The 16,587-nt window shown below is 45.5% G+C and overlaps 1 protein-coding gene across 1 annotated transcript; it reads left to right on the forward strand.

The window, feature by feature from the left end:
* The first annotated feature begins 11,124 nt into the window (after nucleotides 1–11,124).
* Nucleotides 11,125–16,322, forward strand: LOC124656013 (pentatricopeptide repeat-containing protein GUN1, chloroplastic-like). Its single transcript, XM_047194828.1, has 4 exons — nucleotides 11,125–13,040; nucleotides 14,783–14,996; nucleotides 15,522–15,706; nucleotides 15,833–16,322. The coding sequence occupies exons 1-4, from the start codon at nucleotides 11,125–11,127 to the stop codon at nucleotides 16,095–16,097; spliced, it is 2,580 nt and encodes an 859-aa protein (XP_047050784.1). The 3' UTR covers nucleotides 16,098–16,322.
* Nucleotides 16,323–16,587: the final 265 nt, after the last annotated feature.

A 16,587-nucleotide genomic window follows, 5' to 3' on the forward strand; every position in this document is an offset into this window, starting at 1 on the left:
TTTTTGGTTTCGGTAAACTTGGTGTATGAAATATTCTCGAATTGGACGAAACTAACGCCCAGGGGCCTATTTACGAAGCTTCCTGCACATTCAGGAGAGACAGCGGGTCCACGAGAAGGATGATCAGCAGCGGGCGTGCTCGGCTTTGCTTGCTGCGCCCGCAGGTGCTTGGCTCTCGCCGTCGCCCTTGACCTGCCCTTCCGCCATATATAGTCTGGGCGCGAAACCCTCAAGTACCGAGAGCCATGGACACGAAAACCTTCCGGCAGACGCCGCCGCCGCCGATCCCATCTCGGGGGATTCGGAGACTCTCCTCCGGACCCTACCGGGAGAGGGGAGTCATCTCCCTGAGGACTCTGTTCACCGCCATGGTCGTTCCGGAGTGATGAGTGAGTAGTTCCACCCCGGACTATGGGTCCATAGCGGCAGCTAGATGGTTGTCTTCCCTCATTGTGCTTCATTGTTGGATCTTGTGAGCTGCCTAACATGATCAAGATCATCTATCTCCGTAATACTCTATATGTGTTTGTTGTGATCCATGGATAGAGAATACCATGTTATGTTAATTATCAAGTTATTACCTATGTGTTGTTTATGATCTTGCATGCCTCCTCGTTATTAGTAGAGGCTCTGCCAAGTTGATGCTAGTAACTCCAAGAGGAGTATTTATGCTCGATAGTGGGTTCATGCCTGCACAGGACTGCGACAAAGGATGCTAATAGTTCATGTTGTCATGTTGGCCACTAGGGATAAAACATTGATGCTATGTCCAGGGATGTAGTTATTGATTACATTACGCACCATACTTAATGCAATTGTCCGTTGCTTTGCAACTTAACGTTCGAAGGGGTTCGGACGATAACCTCGAAGGTGGACTTTTTAGGCAAGCAGATGCGGTTGGATGGCGGTCTATGGTACTTTTGGTCGTAAATGCCCGATTAAATCTCACTATACTTATCATGACATGCATGTGCATTGTTATGCCCTCTCTATTTTGTCAATTTGTCTCCGTACCGTAACTTGTTCACCCAACATGCTTTTATCTTATGGGGAGTAGACACCTCTGAGTGAGCCTGTGGGGACCCCGGTCCATTCTTTATTACGCGAAATATTCATCTGCTTTGCAATACTTGTTTCTACTGTTTTCTCACGCAAACAATCATCTTCCACACTGTCCGACGTATCGATAATTTCTTATGTTCTATGCCATATTATTGATGATACCTACATGTTTTATGCACACTTTATGTCATATTCATGCATTTTCCGGAACTAACCTATTAACAAGATGCCGAAGTACCAGCTTCACGTTTCTAGCTTGTTTTTGGTTTCGAAATCCTAGTAACGAAATATTCTCGGAATTGGACGAAACGAAGACCCGGGGGCCTATTTTTCCACGGAGCTTCCGAAGACCGAAGAACATACGAAGTGGGGCCACGAGGTGGCGACACCACAAGGCGGCGCGGCCAAGGGGGCCCGCGCCGCCTATGGTGTGGCCCCTCGTCGGGCCCCCGACTCGCCCTTCCGCCTACTTAAAGCCTCCGTCGCGAAACCCCCGAGGCGAAAAACCACGATACGGAAAACCTTACCGAGACGCCGCCGCCGATCAATCCCATCTCGGGGATTCGGAGATCTCCTCCGGCACCTGCCGGAGAGGGGATTCATCTCCCGGAGGACTCTACACCGCCATGGTCGCCTCCGGAGTGATGAGTGAGTAGTTCACCCCTGGACTATGGGTCCATAGCAGTAGCTAGATGGTTGTCTTCTCCTCATTGTGCTTCATTGTTGGATCTTGTGAGCTGCCTAACATGATCAAGATCATCTATCTGTAATACTCTATGTTGTGTTTGTCGGGATCCGATGGATAGAGAATACCATGTCATGTTAATTATCAAGTTATTACATATGTGTTGTTTATGATCTTGCATGCTCTCCGTTACTAGTAGAGGCTCTGGCCAAGTTTTTGCTTTTAACTCCAAGAGGGAGTATTTATGCTCGATAGTGGGTTCATACCTGCATTGACACCTGGGACAGTGACAGAAAGTTCTAAGGTTGTGTTGTGCTGTTGCCACTAGGGATAAAACATTGGCGCTATGTCCGAGGATGTAGTTGTTGATTACATTACGCACCATACTTAATGCAATTGTCCGTTGTTAGCAACTTAATACTGGAGGGGTTCGGATGATAACTCTGAAGGTGGACTTTTTAGGCATAGATGCGGTTGGATGGCGGTCTATGTACTTTGTCGTAATGCCCAATTAAATCTCACTATACTTATCATGCCATGTATGTGCATTGTTATGCCCTCTCTATTTGTCAATTGCCCGACCGTAATTTGTTCACCCAACATGCTTTTATCTTATGGGAGAGACACCTCTAGTGAACTGTGGACCCCGGTCCATTCTTTTAATACTGAAATACAAATCTGCTCGCAATACTTGTTTTTACTATTTTCTCTCGCAAACAATCATCTTCCACACAATACGGTTAATCCTTTGTTACGGCAAGCCGGTGAGATTGACAACCTCACCTGTTTCGTTGGGGCAAAGTACTTTGGTTGTGTTGTGCAGGTTCCACGTTGGCGCCGGAATCTCCGGTGTTGCGCCGCACTACATCCCGCCGCCATCAACCTTCAACGTGCTTCTTGGCTCCTCCTGGTTCGATAAACCTTGGTTTCTTTCTGAGGGAAAACTTGCTGCTGTGCGCATCATACCTTCCTCTTGGGGTTGCCCAACGAACGTGTGAAATACACGCCATCAAGCATATTTTCTGGCGCCGTTGTCGGGGAACTGAAGAAAAGCTACACCACAAAGATTTCTAACTCCCACGTCAACTACGCGCCGAGCATATTTTCACGGCGCCGTTGCCGGGGAGATCAAGACACGCTGCAAGGGGAGTCTCCACTTCTCAATCTCTTTACTTTGTTTTTGTCTTGCTTTATTTTATTTACTACTTTGTTTGCTGCACTTATATCAAAACACAAAAAAATTAGTTGCTAGCTTTACTTTATTTACTTGTCTTGTTTGCTATATCAAAAACACAAAAAAATTAGTTTACTTGCATTTACTTTATCTAGTTTGCTTTATTTACTACTGCTAAAATGAGTAATCCTGAAGTTGAAGTTCGTTCATTTAAGCAACAAGGAGGAGAATGTTTAAAAGATGCTTGGTATAGAATTAGTGATGCCCATAATAGGTGCACTAAGAAACACTCCACCACTATCCTACTCAGGAATTTTTATGTTGGTATCTCTAGCTGGAATAGATATGTTCTTAATTGTCTCGCGGGAGGTAACTTCCTAGGTGCTCCCGCTTTAGAAGCTAGCTGCATTATTGAGAGTTTATTTGGAACACCACCTGTTAATGAAACTAAAATTGAAACCTCCCTTGAGGATGTTATGAAAAAATTGGAAACCGTAGAGAAAAAAATTACGAGTGTTGAAACTAAGTTGGAGATATTACTTGATAAAACTGATGAACTTGATAAATCCTTAGGAGGAATTGATGAAAGAATTAGTGTTCTAGGAACTTGTGTTGACCATGATAATCAAATTAATAGGATTGGCGAACTTGAAAAAGCTATGGGAACCTTGGGTTCAACCTTTTCATCTTTACAGTTTAGAGAGAAAGCTTATGTGGGAAAGGAGCAAAAGTTTATGTATGTCTCTAAAATGCCTAAACCAAAGAAATATTATTATAGGCCTAAAATTGATAAAGCCCCTAGTACCACTATAAATGGGGGAGCTTATGATATCAATGCTCCATCTCGCGATAATACTTGATATACACTTTCTGCGCCTAGCTGAAAGGCGTTAAAGAAAAGCGCTTATGGGAGACAACCCATGTTTTTACTACAGTATTTTTGTTTTATATTTGTGTCTTGGAAGTTGTTTACTACTGTAGCAACCTATCCTTATCTTAGTTTTATGTTTTGTTGTGCCAAGTAAAGTCTTTGATAGAAAAGTAAGTACTAGATTTGGATTACTGCGCAGTTCCAGATTTCTTTGCTGTCACGAATCTGGGTCTATCTCCCTGTAGGTAGCTCAGAAGATTAAGCCAATTTACGAGCATGATCCTCAGATATGTACGCAACTTTCATTCAATTTGAGCATTTTCGTTTGAGCAAGTCTGGTGGCCTAATAAAATCCATATTTACGGACTGTTCTGTTTTGACAGATTCTGCCTTTTATTTCGCATTGCCTCTTTTGCTATGTTGGATGAATTTCTTTGATCCATTAATGTCCAGTAGCTTTATGCAATGTCCAGAAGTGTTAAGAATGATTGTGTCACCTCTGAACATGTGAATTTTTATTATGCACTAACCCTCTAATGAGTTGTTTCGAGTTTGGTGTGGAGGAAGTTTTCAAGGATCAAGAGAGGAGTATGATGCAATATGATCAAGGAGAGTGAAAGCTCTAAGCTTGGGGATGCCCGGTGGTTCACCCCTGCATATTTTAAGAAGACTCAAGCGTCTAAGCTTGGGGATGCCCAAGGCATCCCCTTCTTCATCGACAACATTATCGAGTTCCTCCCCGAAACTATATTTTTATTCCGTCACATCTTATGCACTTTGCTTGGAGCGTCGGTTTGTTTTTGTTTTTGTTTTGTTTGAATAAAATGGATCCTAGCATTCACTTTATGGGAGAGAGACACGCTCCGTTGTAGCATATGGACACATATGTCCTTAGGCTCTACTCATAGTATTCATGGCGAAGTTTCTTCTTCGTTAAATTGTTATATGGTTGGAATTGGAAAATGCTACATGTAGTAACTCTAAAATGTCTTGGATAATTTGATACTTGGCAATTGTTGTGCTCATGTTTAAGCTCTTGCATCATATACTTTGCACCCATTAATGAAGAAATACTTAGAGCTTGTTAATTTGGTTTGCATATTTGGTTTCTCTAGAATCTAGATAACATCTAGTATTGAGTTTTGAACAACAAGGAAGACGGTATGGAGTCTTATAATGTTTACCATATGTCTTTTATGTGAGTTTTGCTGTACTCGTTCATCCTTGTGTTTGTTTCAAATAACCTTGCTAGCCTAAACCTTGTATCAAGAGGGAATACTTCTCATGCATCCAAAATCCTTGAGCCAACCACTATGCCATTTGTGTCCACCATACCTACCTACTACATGGTATTTATCCGCCATTCCAAAGTAAATTGCTTGAGTGCTACCTTTAAAATTCCATCACTCACCTTTGCAATATATAGCTCATGGGACAAATAGCTTAAAAACTATTGTGGTATTGAATATGTACTTATGCACTTTATCTCTTATTAAGTTGCTTGTTGTGCGATAACCATGTTTACGGGGACGCCATCAACTATTCTTTGTTGAATATCATGTGAGTTGCTATGCATGTCCGTCTTGTCCGAAGCAAGAGAGATCTACCACCTTCATGGTTGGAGCATGCATATTGTTAGAGAAGAACTTTGGGCCGCTAACTAAAGCCATGATTCATGGTGGAAGTTTCGGTTTGGACATATATCCTCAATCTCATATGAGAATAATAATTGTTGCCACATGCTTATGCATTAAAGAGGAGTCCATTATCTGTTGTCCATGTTGTCCCGGTATGGATGTCTAAGTTGAGAATAATCAAAAGCGAGAAATCCAAAATGCGAGCTTTCTCCTTAGACCTTTGTACGGGCGGCATGGAGGTACCCCATTGTGACACTTGGTCAAAACATGTGCATTGCAAAGATCCGGTAGTCCAAGTTAATTAGGACAAGGTGCGGGCACTATTAGTATACTATGCATGAGACTTGCAACTTGTAAGACATAATGTACATAACTCATATGCTTTATTACTACCGTTGACAAAATTGTTTCATGTTTTCAAAATAAAAGCTCTAGCACAAATATAGCAATCGATGCTTTCCTCTTTGAAGGACCATTCTCTTTACTTTTATGTTGAGTCAGTTCACCTATCTCTCTCCACCTCAAGAAGCAAACACTTGTGTGAACTGTGCATTGATTCCTACATACTTGCATATTGTACTTGTTATATGACTCTATGTTGACTATTATCCATGAGATATACATGTTACAAGTTGAAAGCAACCGCTGAAACTTAATCTTCCTTTCTGTTGCTTCAATACCTTTACTTTGATTTATTGCTTTATGAGTTAACTCTTATGCAAAACTTATTAATACTTGTCTTGAAGTACTATTCATGAAAAGTCTTTGCTTTATGATTCACTTGTTTACTCATGTCATTACCATTGTTTTGATCGCTGCATCCACTACATATGTTTACAAATAGTATGATCAAGGTTATGATGGCATATCACTTCAGAAATTTTCTTTGTTATCGTTTTACCTGCTCGGGACGAGCAGAACTAAGCTTGGGGATGCTTGATACGTCTCCGACGTATCGATAATTTCTTATGTTCTATGCCATATTATTGATGATACCTACATGTTTTATGCACACTTTATGTCATATTCGTGCATTTTCCGGAACTAACCTATTAACAAGATGCCGAAGTGCCAGTTCTGTTTTCTGCTGTTTTTGGTTTCGAAATCCTAGTAACGAAATATTCTCGGAATTGGACGAAACGAAGACCCAGGGGCCTATTTTTCCACGGAGCTTCCGGAAGACCGAAGAACATACGAAGTGGGGCCACGAGGTGGCGACACCACAAGGCGGCGCGGCCAAGGGGGCCCGCGCCGCCCTATGGTGTGGCCCCTCGTCGGGCCCCGACTCTGCCCTTCCGCCTACTTAAAGCCTCCGTCGCGAAACCCCGAGGCGAAAAACCACGATACGGAAAACCTTGCGAGACGCCGCCGCCGCCGATCCCATCTCGGGGATTACGGAGATCTCCTCCGGCACCCTGCCGGAGAGGGGATTCATCTCCCGGGAGGACTCTACACCGCCATGGTCGCCTCCGGAGTGATGAGTGAGTAGTTCACCCCTGGACTATGGGTCCATAGCAGTAGCTAGATGGTTGTCTTCTCCTCATTGTGCTTCATTGTTGGATCTTGTGAGCTGCCTAACATGATCAAGATCATCTATCCGTAATACTCTATGTTGTGTTTGTCGGGATCCGATGGATAGAGAATACCATGTCATGTTAATTATCAAGTTATTACATATGTGTTGTTTATGATCTTGCATGCTCTCCAGTTACTAGTAGAGGCTCTGGCCAAGTTTTTTACTTTTAACTCCAAGAGGGAGTATTTATGCTCGATAGTGGGTTCATGCCGCATTGTCACCAGGACGAGTGACGAGAAAGTTCTAAGGTTGTGTTGTGCTTGTTGCCACTAGGGATAAAACATTGGCGCTATGTCCGAGGATGTAGTTGTTGATTACATTACGCACCATACTTAATGCAATTGTCCGTTGTTAGCAACTTAATACTGGAGGGGTTCGGATGATAACTTTGAAGGTGGACTTTTTAGGCATAGATGCGGTTGGATGGCGGTCTATGTACTTTGTCTTAATGCCCAATTAAATCTCACTATACTTATCATGCCATGTATGTGCATTGTTATGCCCTCTCTATTTGTCAATTGCCCGATCGTAATTTGTTCACCCAACATGCTTTTATCTTATGGGAGAGACACCTCTAGTGAGCTGTGGACCCCGGTCCATTCTTTTAATACTGAAATACAAATCTGCTTGCAATACTTGTTTTTACTATTTTCTCTCGCAAACAATCATCTTCCACACAATACGGTTAATCCTTTGTTACAGCAAGCCGGTGAGATTGACAACCTCACTTGTTTCGTTGGGGCAAAGTACTTTGGTTGTGTTGTGCGGGTTCCACGTTGGCGCCGGAATCTCCGGTGTTGCGCCGCACTACATCCCGCCGCCATCAACCTTCAACGTGCTTCTTGGCTCCTCCTGGTTCGATAAACCTTGGTTTCTTTCTGAGGGAAAACTTGCTGCTGTGCGCATCATACCTTCCTCTTGGGGTTGCCCAACGAACGTGTGAAATACACGCCATCAAGGCTTCACTCAGATCTCCTGTGAGCAACGCCATGAAGGCCTAGCCCACTTCCACTAAGGGATTTCCTCGAGGCGGAAACCGGGCCTTTACAAAGTTCTTGGGGCACACATCCACAACCAAATTGGAGGCTCCCAAATCTGTAACAATACAACAATCAACAACAACACATCAACAACAAATCAACTAGGGAACCCAATAGGAACACTAGCATGAGATCCCTCAAACAAGAGAGGGGGAAATGAAGAACGCTTCGGTGAGGATGTAGATCGGTGTCTTCTCCTTCGAATCTCCAAAGATCAAGAGCTTTGGTTGGGGAGGAAGGAGATCTTGCAAATCTTGTGTTTCTTGAGGTGGCTCTAATGGAGGAGGCTTGGCAGATTTCTTGTATAATGATTGAGCAAGCAACCAAGGTAGAAGAAGGGGGGTATTTATACCCCCTCTCAAAAAATGAGCCGTTGCTGCTTCCGGGGGGCCGGATAATCCGGCCTAAGTAAGGGCCGGATAATCCGCCCCCCCCCCCGGATAATCCGGCCTTCGGGGCAAAACTGTGACATTATCCGGCCAAATGTCCGGCCCCATGCCAGACTTGTTTTTCTTCCAGTCCTTAGCCAAAATCGGGGGGGCCGGATATTTCCAAAATATCCGGCCCGGATAATCCGGCCCTGGTACAATACCGGGACATTATCCGGGCAAATGTCCGACCCCCATCTTGCGCAACAATTCCTCGAGAGACTTAGCCAAAATCAGGGGCCGGATATTTCAACAATATCCGGCCCGGATTATCCGGCCTGGCCAAACTTTTTCTGATGACTTTTGACAGACGATCAAATCCAACACACATGAATAATTATCTATGTAATTCCTGTACCACTTAATCACACATTAGTGTATCACATATATTGACATCAAACACACAAAACATAATGTGAGAGATGTTCTTTCAAAAACAAAGAGGTGAATCTCGAAGAACTTTGGGGGCTACTGTTGTGGGTATACTTCATGGGTGTACCATCGACAGTGCCTAGATCCGGCAAGCCCGGGTGACCCACAGACAGTGATGGTGGCGTATGGCCCATCGGGCGGCCTAGTTGCTGTAGATCAAGATGGATGAAGTCCAGCCCATGAACAAGGAGCCGGATCCACCGACCAACTCTAGAAGTCGGATCCGACCTGGCCCATCAGGGGTAGCCGGATCTAGTATGACGTACAAGGGAAGGCGGATCCTTGACGTACATGGCAAGATAGCAAACCGTAATTAGGCAACTTGTATTTCGGCTAGGACTCTTCTTGTAAACCCTAGATCATGGCGTCTTTATAAGCCGGATCCCGGGAGCCCTAGAGGCACAACCACAACTCATTGTAACAACGCGAAAGCGCCCAGATAATTCCAGACAAGCAGCAGTAGGCCTTGTCCTCGAGCGAGTGTTCGAAGGCTGGGTAATCGCGTACCACCGTCCCGAGAACTCTCCGCCCAATGGCCCCTACTTCTTCTTCCCTCCATGAGGATCCCTCCTCTGGAGTACCGTCGAATAGGCAACGACAAGTGGACTGGGGTTCATGGGTTCACTTGACTATTCGGGAATGGTGTTTTGGCACATGGGAGCATATGCTCCCTTTATTTTTAAATGCATGTTACATACATTTTGAAATTTTAAAAAATTGAAACGAAAAATTCAAACGTACATCTTCACGTGCTACGCGCTCACAAAGTTGTTTCATAAAAATCCGACTTGTCGTGTGACGTGTGTAAAAAAGACAAAATTCAATGCTGAAAATAAGGCTTTTCAGGAGATAAATTTTCTCTTTTTTACACAGACCACAAAACATATTGGTTCCTCGCGGAACTTGATGAACGTACGTATATTGTGGAGATGTACATGTAGAATTTTTTATCAAATTTTTTCGACATTTCGAAATATAACTTTCTGATAGAGGGAGCATATGCACCCTGGAGCCGAATTGAATTTCCGTGACTATTCTCTCTTTTAGGTTGTAGTAGACAATAAGAATTCATCAATGAGATATGAAGATGCAAAATAATAACATGTGAAATATACACATTCATATGGGCATCACGTCCTAACATAGAGATGATGTAACACATCTCTCTTATACTCCACAAGAAAGAGAAAAACTCCATGCAATCTTGTATTAAGAATTAGCAAAGCATAGCCATAAGTACTTTGACATATGGTGACTTTATCAATCTCAAAATTTAATAGCTCAGTTCTTCGGTGGTGCTCGTAGAGTTATGATGTGCGTGCATAATATGGACGAGTGTGCCTGGTTGTGAGCCGTCTGCATTGTATGGTGTTCTAAGAAAACAAATGTATGCTATATGCTTAATTTTTTACATGTCATCGTAGTCTATGAATAGAATATTGGAACTAAAAAAAAAGAGCGTCTCTCTTTCTTTTTTGAGGTTACAAGAGCACTAATGATTTTGACTGACTTCCTGATACGAATCCAACATCATGTATTCCTTCTGCTAAAAAATTGCAACACTCTCCATGCTGGCACTAGCACCAGATCGAAAAAAAAGTGTCCCAAGCTGAGCAGCCGGCGAGCCATCCGACCTGGAGATAGCCGGTCCCGCATGTCATCCGCTATACGGCCACACATTTTCTCCACCATTGTCCACTCTCGCCGCAACTGGGCCATCTCCCGTACCGACCCCACAAGTCATTGACTGTCTACCACCAAACAACCGGTCAAGCTGTCCAGTCGAGAAATCTTCCGAAATTAATCCTCTCTTCCTTGCTTGCGCCGGCGTCTTATCTCCTCCCCCGCGCAGCCTTGGTGCGTTCTTCCCCTCCAATCCCCAAAATTCGCCTAATCCAGCCTTATCGCCAAATCATTCCCCACTGCTAGCATGCTGCCAGCGCGCGGCGAATCTGTAACCCCCCTAGCCGTCGCCGCACGCGGGAACGATCTTGTCCCGGCCGTAAATATCCAGCCTTTACCGGAGCTTTCCCTGGTCGCTGTCTCCCGGCAATTTGCTTGATTTTCGTTTGGTTTCCGTCCGGGAGGTTCTTTGAGGGGAGAGATTGGAGGAATTCGTGGTTCCGTGGAAGGATTTTGAGGAGGAGGAGAGTCCGTGCCGGGTACGTACGGTGCACGGAGTCCGTCCAGGAAGGTGATTGCTTGTTCCGGTGGACGCTATGGCGCCGGCGACGCACTTCACGCCTTCGCAGGCGCACGCCGCGGCAGCCGCCTCCCACCACCCTCCCGCCGCCGCCGCGGCGGCGGCGGCCGCCACGGCCACGGCGACCGCGCGGCTGCACGCGTCGGCGCCCGCGCCGGCCGCGGCGGCGGCGCTCTGCCCGCCCTTCCTCGCCGCGGGCTCCGCGGCGTGCCCGCCCGTGCAGAACCCGATATTTAGCGGCCCCGCCGCGCCCTGGGCGGTGCAGCCCCAGCGCGCCGCCTCGTCTGCGCTCGGCCCGGAGTTCCGCCGCGCGCGCTCCACCAAGAACATCTCCAAGCGCAACAACCGCGGTGGAGGTTCTCAGGACCGCGGCGGGCGCGCGTCCTCGGCAGCTGCCGGGCGCTGTGTTGACAAGCTGCTTCGCGTGGCCCCGGAGGACCGCCGCGCCCTGGGGGTGTCGCTGTCCTCTTTCCGTGGGGAGCTGGTCTCTCCTGATGATTACTGCCATGTCCTCCGGGAGCTCGGCGACAGGGACAAGTCCGCACCCCGTGCACTCGAGGTGTTCCACGCCGCACTGCCCCTTGTTGGCAATGGCTCCGTCGACAAGGGCAAGCTTTTGACCGCTGCCATTGGTGCACTCGGCAAGATGGGACGACCGGACCTTGCAAGAAGAGCTTTCGAAACCGGCATCGCAGGGGGTTATGGCAAAACGGTGTTTGCATACTCTGCACTCATCTCGGCATATGCGAGGAGCGGGCTTGCGAATGAGGCAATGGGCGTGCTCGAGTCGATGAAGGGTGCAGGTTTGCGGCCTACCACCGTCACGTACAATGCGGTGATTGATGCATGCGGTAAAGGGGGTGTTGACCTCAGGTTCACGCTCGGATATTTCCGCCAGATGCTACGGGATGGGCTCTGTCCGGACCGCAAGACGTTCAACTCACTTTTGTCTGCTTGTAGTCGTGCAGGGCATTTGGAGGATGCCCGTGCTGTCTTTGATGAAATGATCCATCTCGGCATTGGGAGAGACATTTACACGTACAACACGTTTGTTGATGCAATCTGCAAGTGTGGCAACATAGAGCTGGCTATGCAGGTTCTGTCGGATATGGAAGCGAAAAATGTCAAGCCAAATGTTGTTACATACAGTACATTGATTGATGGATACTCCAAGCTGGAGAAGTATGATGAGGCGCTCAAGCTGTACGAGAAGATGAAGTCTTTGGGAATGAAATTGGACCGAGTTTGCTACAATACTGTGCTGGCTATTTATGTGAAGACCGGAAAGTATGGAGAAATTGCTATTGTGTGTGACGAGATGGAGGACTTGGGGATTGAGAAAGATACTGTCACCTACAACTCTTTGATTAATGGATATGGAAAGCAGGGACGCTTGGATATCGTCTCTTTCCTCGTTCAAGATATGAGGAGACGGGGAGTAGCTCCTAGTGTACTCACATACTCAACTTTGATAGATATCTATTCCAAGGCAGGAATGCATGTCGATGCATTTAATGTCTACTTAGATTTTAAGGAATCTGGCCTGAAACCCGATGTTGTTCTGTTCAGCTCTTTCATTGACACATTGGCCAAGAATGGCTTGGTAGAGTGGGCATTATCTCTGCTTAATGATATGACTGAGATGGGTATCAAGCCAAATGTGGTCACGTACAACACGATAATTGATGCATATGGCAAGTCTAAGGTTCTGGCTGAGGAGGATCCCGAAGTTGGGGACATGGGAATTGTTGGGGTATATAATGGCCAGATCATTAGAGCTGCTAATCCAGTCGCAAGAGGACGGTCTGCCATTGATGTCCGGATGAGGAGGTCACAGGAACTGTATTTCATTCTAGAATTGTTTCAGAAGATGGTCCAACAGGGTGTAAGGCCAAATGTGGTTACATTTTCTGCCATCCTGAATGCTTGCAGGTACATCTTAATTTATTTTGTTGAAGTCTTTCAGTGCTAATTTCATTCTAGTTCTTAGATTTTGTAACTATATGCTGCCTAGCCATTTTCTACAGGAACGATGCAACTTGCCATAATAGTACAAAATTGGTGCTGCATTATACTGGAAATTGATTGTTTTTTGCATATCAATTTGAATTTGCTAAATTCGACTTCGTTTGGTACTTGCACAAGTTGAAGTTTAGCCTTCACATGACATTTTTTTGGATAAATTTAATGATTACTATCTATTTCATGACCTCTCATTTTTCTTTGGTTCTAGAAAAGATGGTTAGCTGAAGATGTTATGAGTTATGACCTTGCTCAAATAGTAACGAATAACTCTGACCAACGGGGGAATGACCCCTCCCTTGGCTATACGTTGTTAGGTAGGATGAGACTCTGCAGCACTATTACTGCTATGGATGATAACCTGTTTAACCCGCCCCTCCAGAGAATTATCGCTACAGAGGGGATTCGAACCCGGGTGGGCTGGCTGCTTACTCACAAGCCTTGCCACTGAGCTAGCACTCAATTCTCAATAGTAACTAGGGGTGGCGGTTCAGTGTATTGGTCTCTGGAAATTATCGGTTCTGAGATTAGCGTAACCGATCAGTCTCTGTAGATTAGATTAACCGAGGTTTCGGTGCAACGTTAAATCGGTTCGGCCTTCGGTTTGGCCCGAACAGACCGAAGGCCCATGGGCTGGAAAGAAAGCAACTCGTTTCCTGGGACAGCACGTCAGCGACAGTCTACACAGACTTATCTGTTCGTTGTTGATGCTCAAAAAAATATTTTGTTCGCTGTTGGTCCATGCTGAGGTTGTGATCAAATTAGGAACTTGCACTGTATGGTTCTGTGAGGAATTGCTCCACCGGACTGCCGTGTTTGCAGCGGTTGGCCGACATTGTTGTTCCGGTGCCGATTTAAGCCAAACAACGCTGTTTGCCCGCGGCTAGGATTTCGAGCGACGTTGTGGGAACTGATGCATCTGGCCTGGAGTCAATCCGTCATTCATATAGGATATAGGGATTTTGGGAGCAAATACATCAAGCGACCAGGGAAGGTGAGAGATTTACGCGAGGGAATGGGAGGGGGAAGGATGGCCAAGGGTGTGATTTATGGGGACGGGTTTTGGGAGGAGACACAGGCAGTGTTTCGTTGATTTGGGAGGAGACACAGACGACGGCTAGTTTCCATGGGTTTAGCTGAAACGGTGAAACAGTGGTGGCCTTCGGTGCTCGGTCAGTTCGGTGGACCGAAGGCCGCGACCGAAATCACCGATATTATTTTGGTTTCCTAGAATCGCTAACCGAGATCAGAAAAGAGGATTTCGGTGTCGTTTTTTCCGGCTTCGGTCCTGGTTAAATCGGTTCGGTAGATCGGTTCTCGTTTTATATGCCCAACCCTAATAGTAACGAATAACACATGAGAGCTAACCCTCCAAATTTTACTGGGAAATCATGTTGCTATATAAATCTGAATAGCAGAGTACATATTGAATCCTCTCGGTTTTCTGTGGTTCCAGAAAAGATTGTAAGCTGAAGATGTCATTATGGCCTTAAATAGAAACGATATAATATGAGCGCACTGCAAATTTACCCGCGAAATCATGTTGGTGTATAAATCTGAATTAGCAGAGTAAACATTATATTTCTCTCCACCTTGCATATCTGGTTTATGTTGTCCAACTGTAACATTTCACTTCAATCTTGTTCTTTCAGTCGCTGTAATAACTTCGAAGATGCAGCCCTATTATTGGAACAACTTCGTCTGCTTGATAACTTTGTCTACGGTGTTGCGCATGGGCTACTGATGGGTCATCAAGAAATTTGGTCGCAAGCACAGTCCCTTTTTAGTCAGTTGGGGCGCATGGATTCATCTACATCTTCTGCCTTTTACAATGCTCTTACTGATGTGCTATGGCATTTTGGCCAGGTAGGAGCTACTCTCAGTGTTCATCTTGATTTAAGTATCGTATTGCATATTGTTAGAAGGATTAAATCCTTGAGTAGTCCTTAGTAATCAAGCAATGCTTAGTGGTAATTTTATTCTAATTGACTGATTCAATTATAGAAGAAAAATAGCATCATAATACTGCTCGAGTTATTTAATTTAGCTCTTATAAGGACGTGGGGTGTTCATAACTTCCACTCTCCATAGTGTCATAGACTGTCATTCAAAAAGCTCATTGACACTTATAATTTGTTGGAACTTCTTTTGTTGGTTAGTGCTAGCTAAACTTCCTTGAACTGTTACTTGCTTGGATAGCTTGGTATTGTATTCATTAGAGTTGTACCAAAACTTCTTCATACGTAGGGTAGCAAGCCTGTATATAAACATATATAGGGTTAATCCATCCTGACAATGGGCGTTCCTTACCATTTTCAGAGACAATTAGTTAACTTATATAATATAGATTTTAATCTGTCCTGACATATGGGTTTTCCTTACCATTTTCAGAGGCAAGGAGCTCAGCTAGTTGTGCTGGAAGGGGTAAATCGCCGTGTTTGGGAGAACACATGGAGTGAATTTTGCTTGGACCTGCACCTTATGTCGTGTGGAGCAGCTCAAGCAATGGTTCATGCATGGCTTCTGAATGTGCGCTCTATTGTCTTTGCAGGACGAGCTATGCCTGAGTTTCTAAGGTATCTGATGCCACAACTTACTTATTGTGCTTGTAACATTTACAGTAGCCGGATGTGCAAATGTGTAGGATGTGAACTTTAAGTGTAATTGAACTGAAGCCATGTCTGTTCTGTATATCTCTACAGCATCCTGACAGGATGGGGAAAGCACAGCAAGATAGCGGGCGCAAGCACTCTCCGCCACGTCATCGAGGCGCTGCTCAACTCGATCGGAGCACCGTTCCAGGTTGAGCGGTTCAACATTGGGAGGTTTGTGTCGCCCAGCGCTGTTGTGGCTGCCTGGCTGAAAGAGTCCGGCACCATCAACATACTCCTCCTCAGCGATGAGCGCGCACAGCATCAGTCCATCCCGTCCAATCTGGTACCGAGACTGCAGGCACTGCAGTTGTAGTAGCCCCTAGGGCACGGAATGCCGGGTATCGTCTTGTCTGTAAGCATTAAGCTCCCCCCACCTCTCTCCAGTTTCTCTTCTGCCTCTCAGAAGATTGTAGTGTATTATAGGCTGAGTGAGTAGGACCTTGTTTTGTTGTTAAATTTCGCAGAATCAATCGGCAGTGTGCCTTTCAAGTTCCAACTCCTTACAATCAAGGGTGAAACGGACAAAGTTTATTCAGAATCCCTGCCGATCGATGCCCCATTGTCCTGGACCTCAAGCGCCCGCCACTTTGTCCTGGTATCACTGCTCCTGAGCTGATGATGCTCTTCTGCCACTTAGAGCAGTTCCATGATGCTGCTGATTAAGTAAGATGCCTTGAGTTCCTGTTTTGGAATCGTTTGATGAGAGCTGGGGCAAGTCAAGGGCCCATGGAAGATGATGCTGACGCCTCCACTTTGGCCTGTGATGCTGCTTTACAAGATGCCACCTGCTTTGTGCAAGATGC

This window comes from Lolium rigidum, chromosome 5 (assembly GCF_022539505.1).
Source record: "Lolium rigidum isolate FL_2022 chromosome 5, APGP_CSIRO_Lrig_0.1, whole genome shotgun sequence".
NCBI classification, from domain to species: Eukaryota; Viridiplantae; Streptophyta; class Magnoliopsida; order Poales; family Poaceae; genus Lolium; species Lolium rigidum.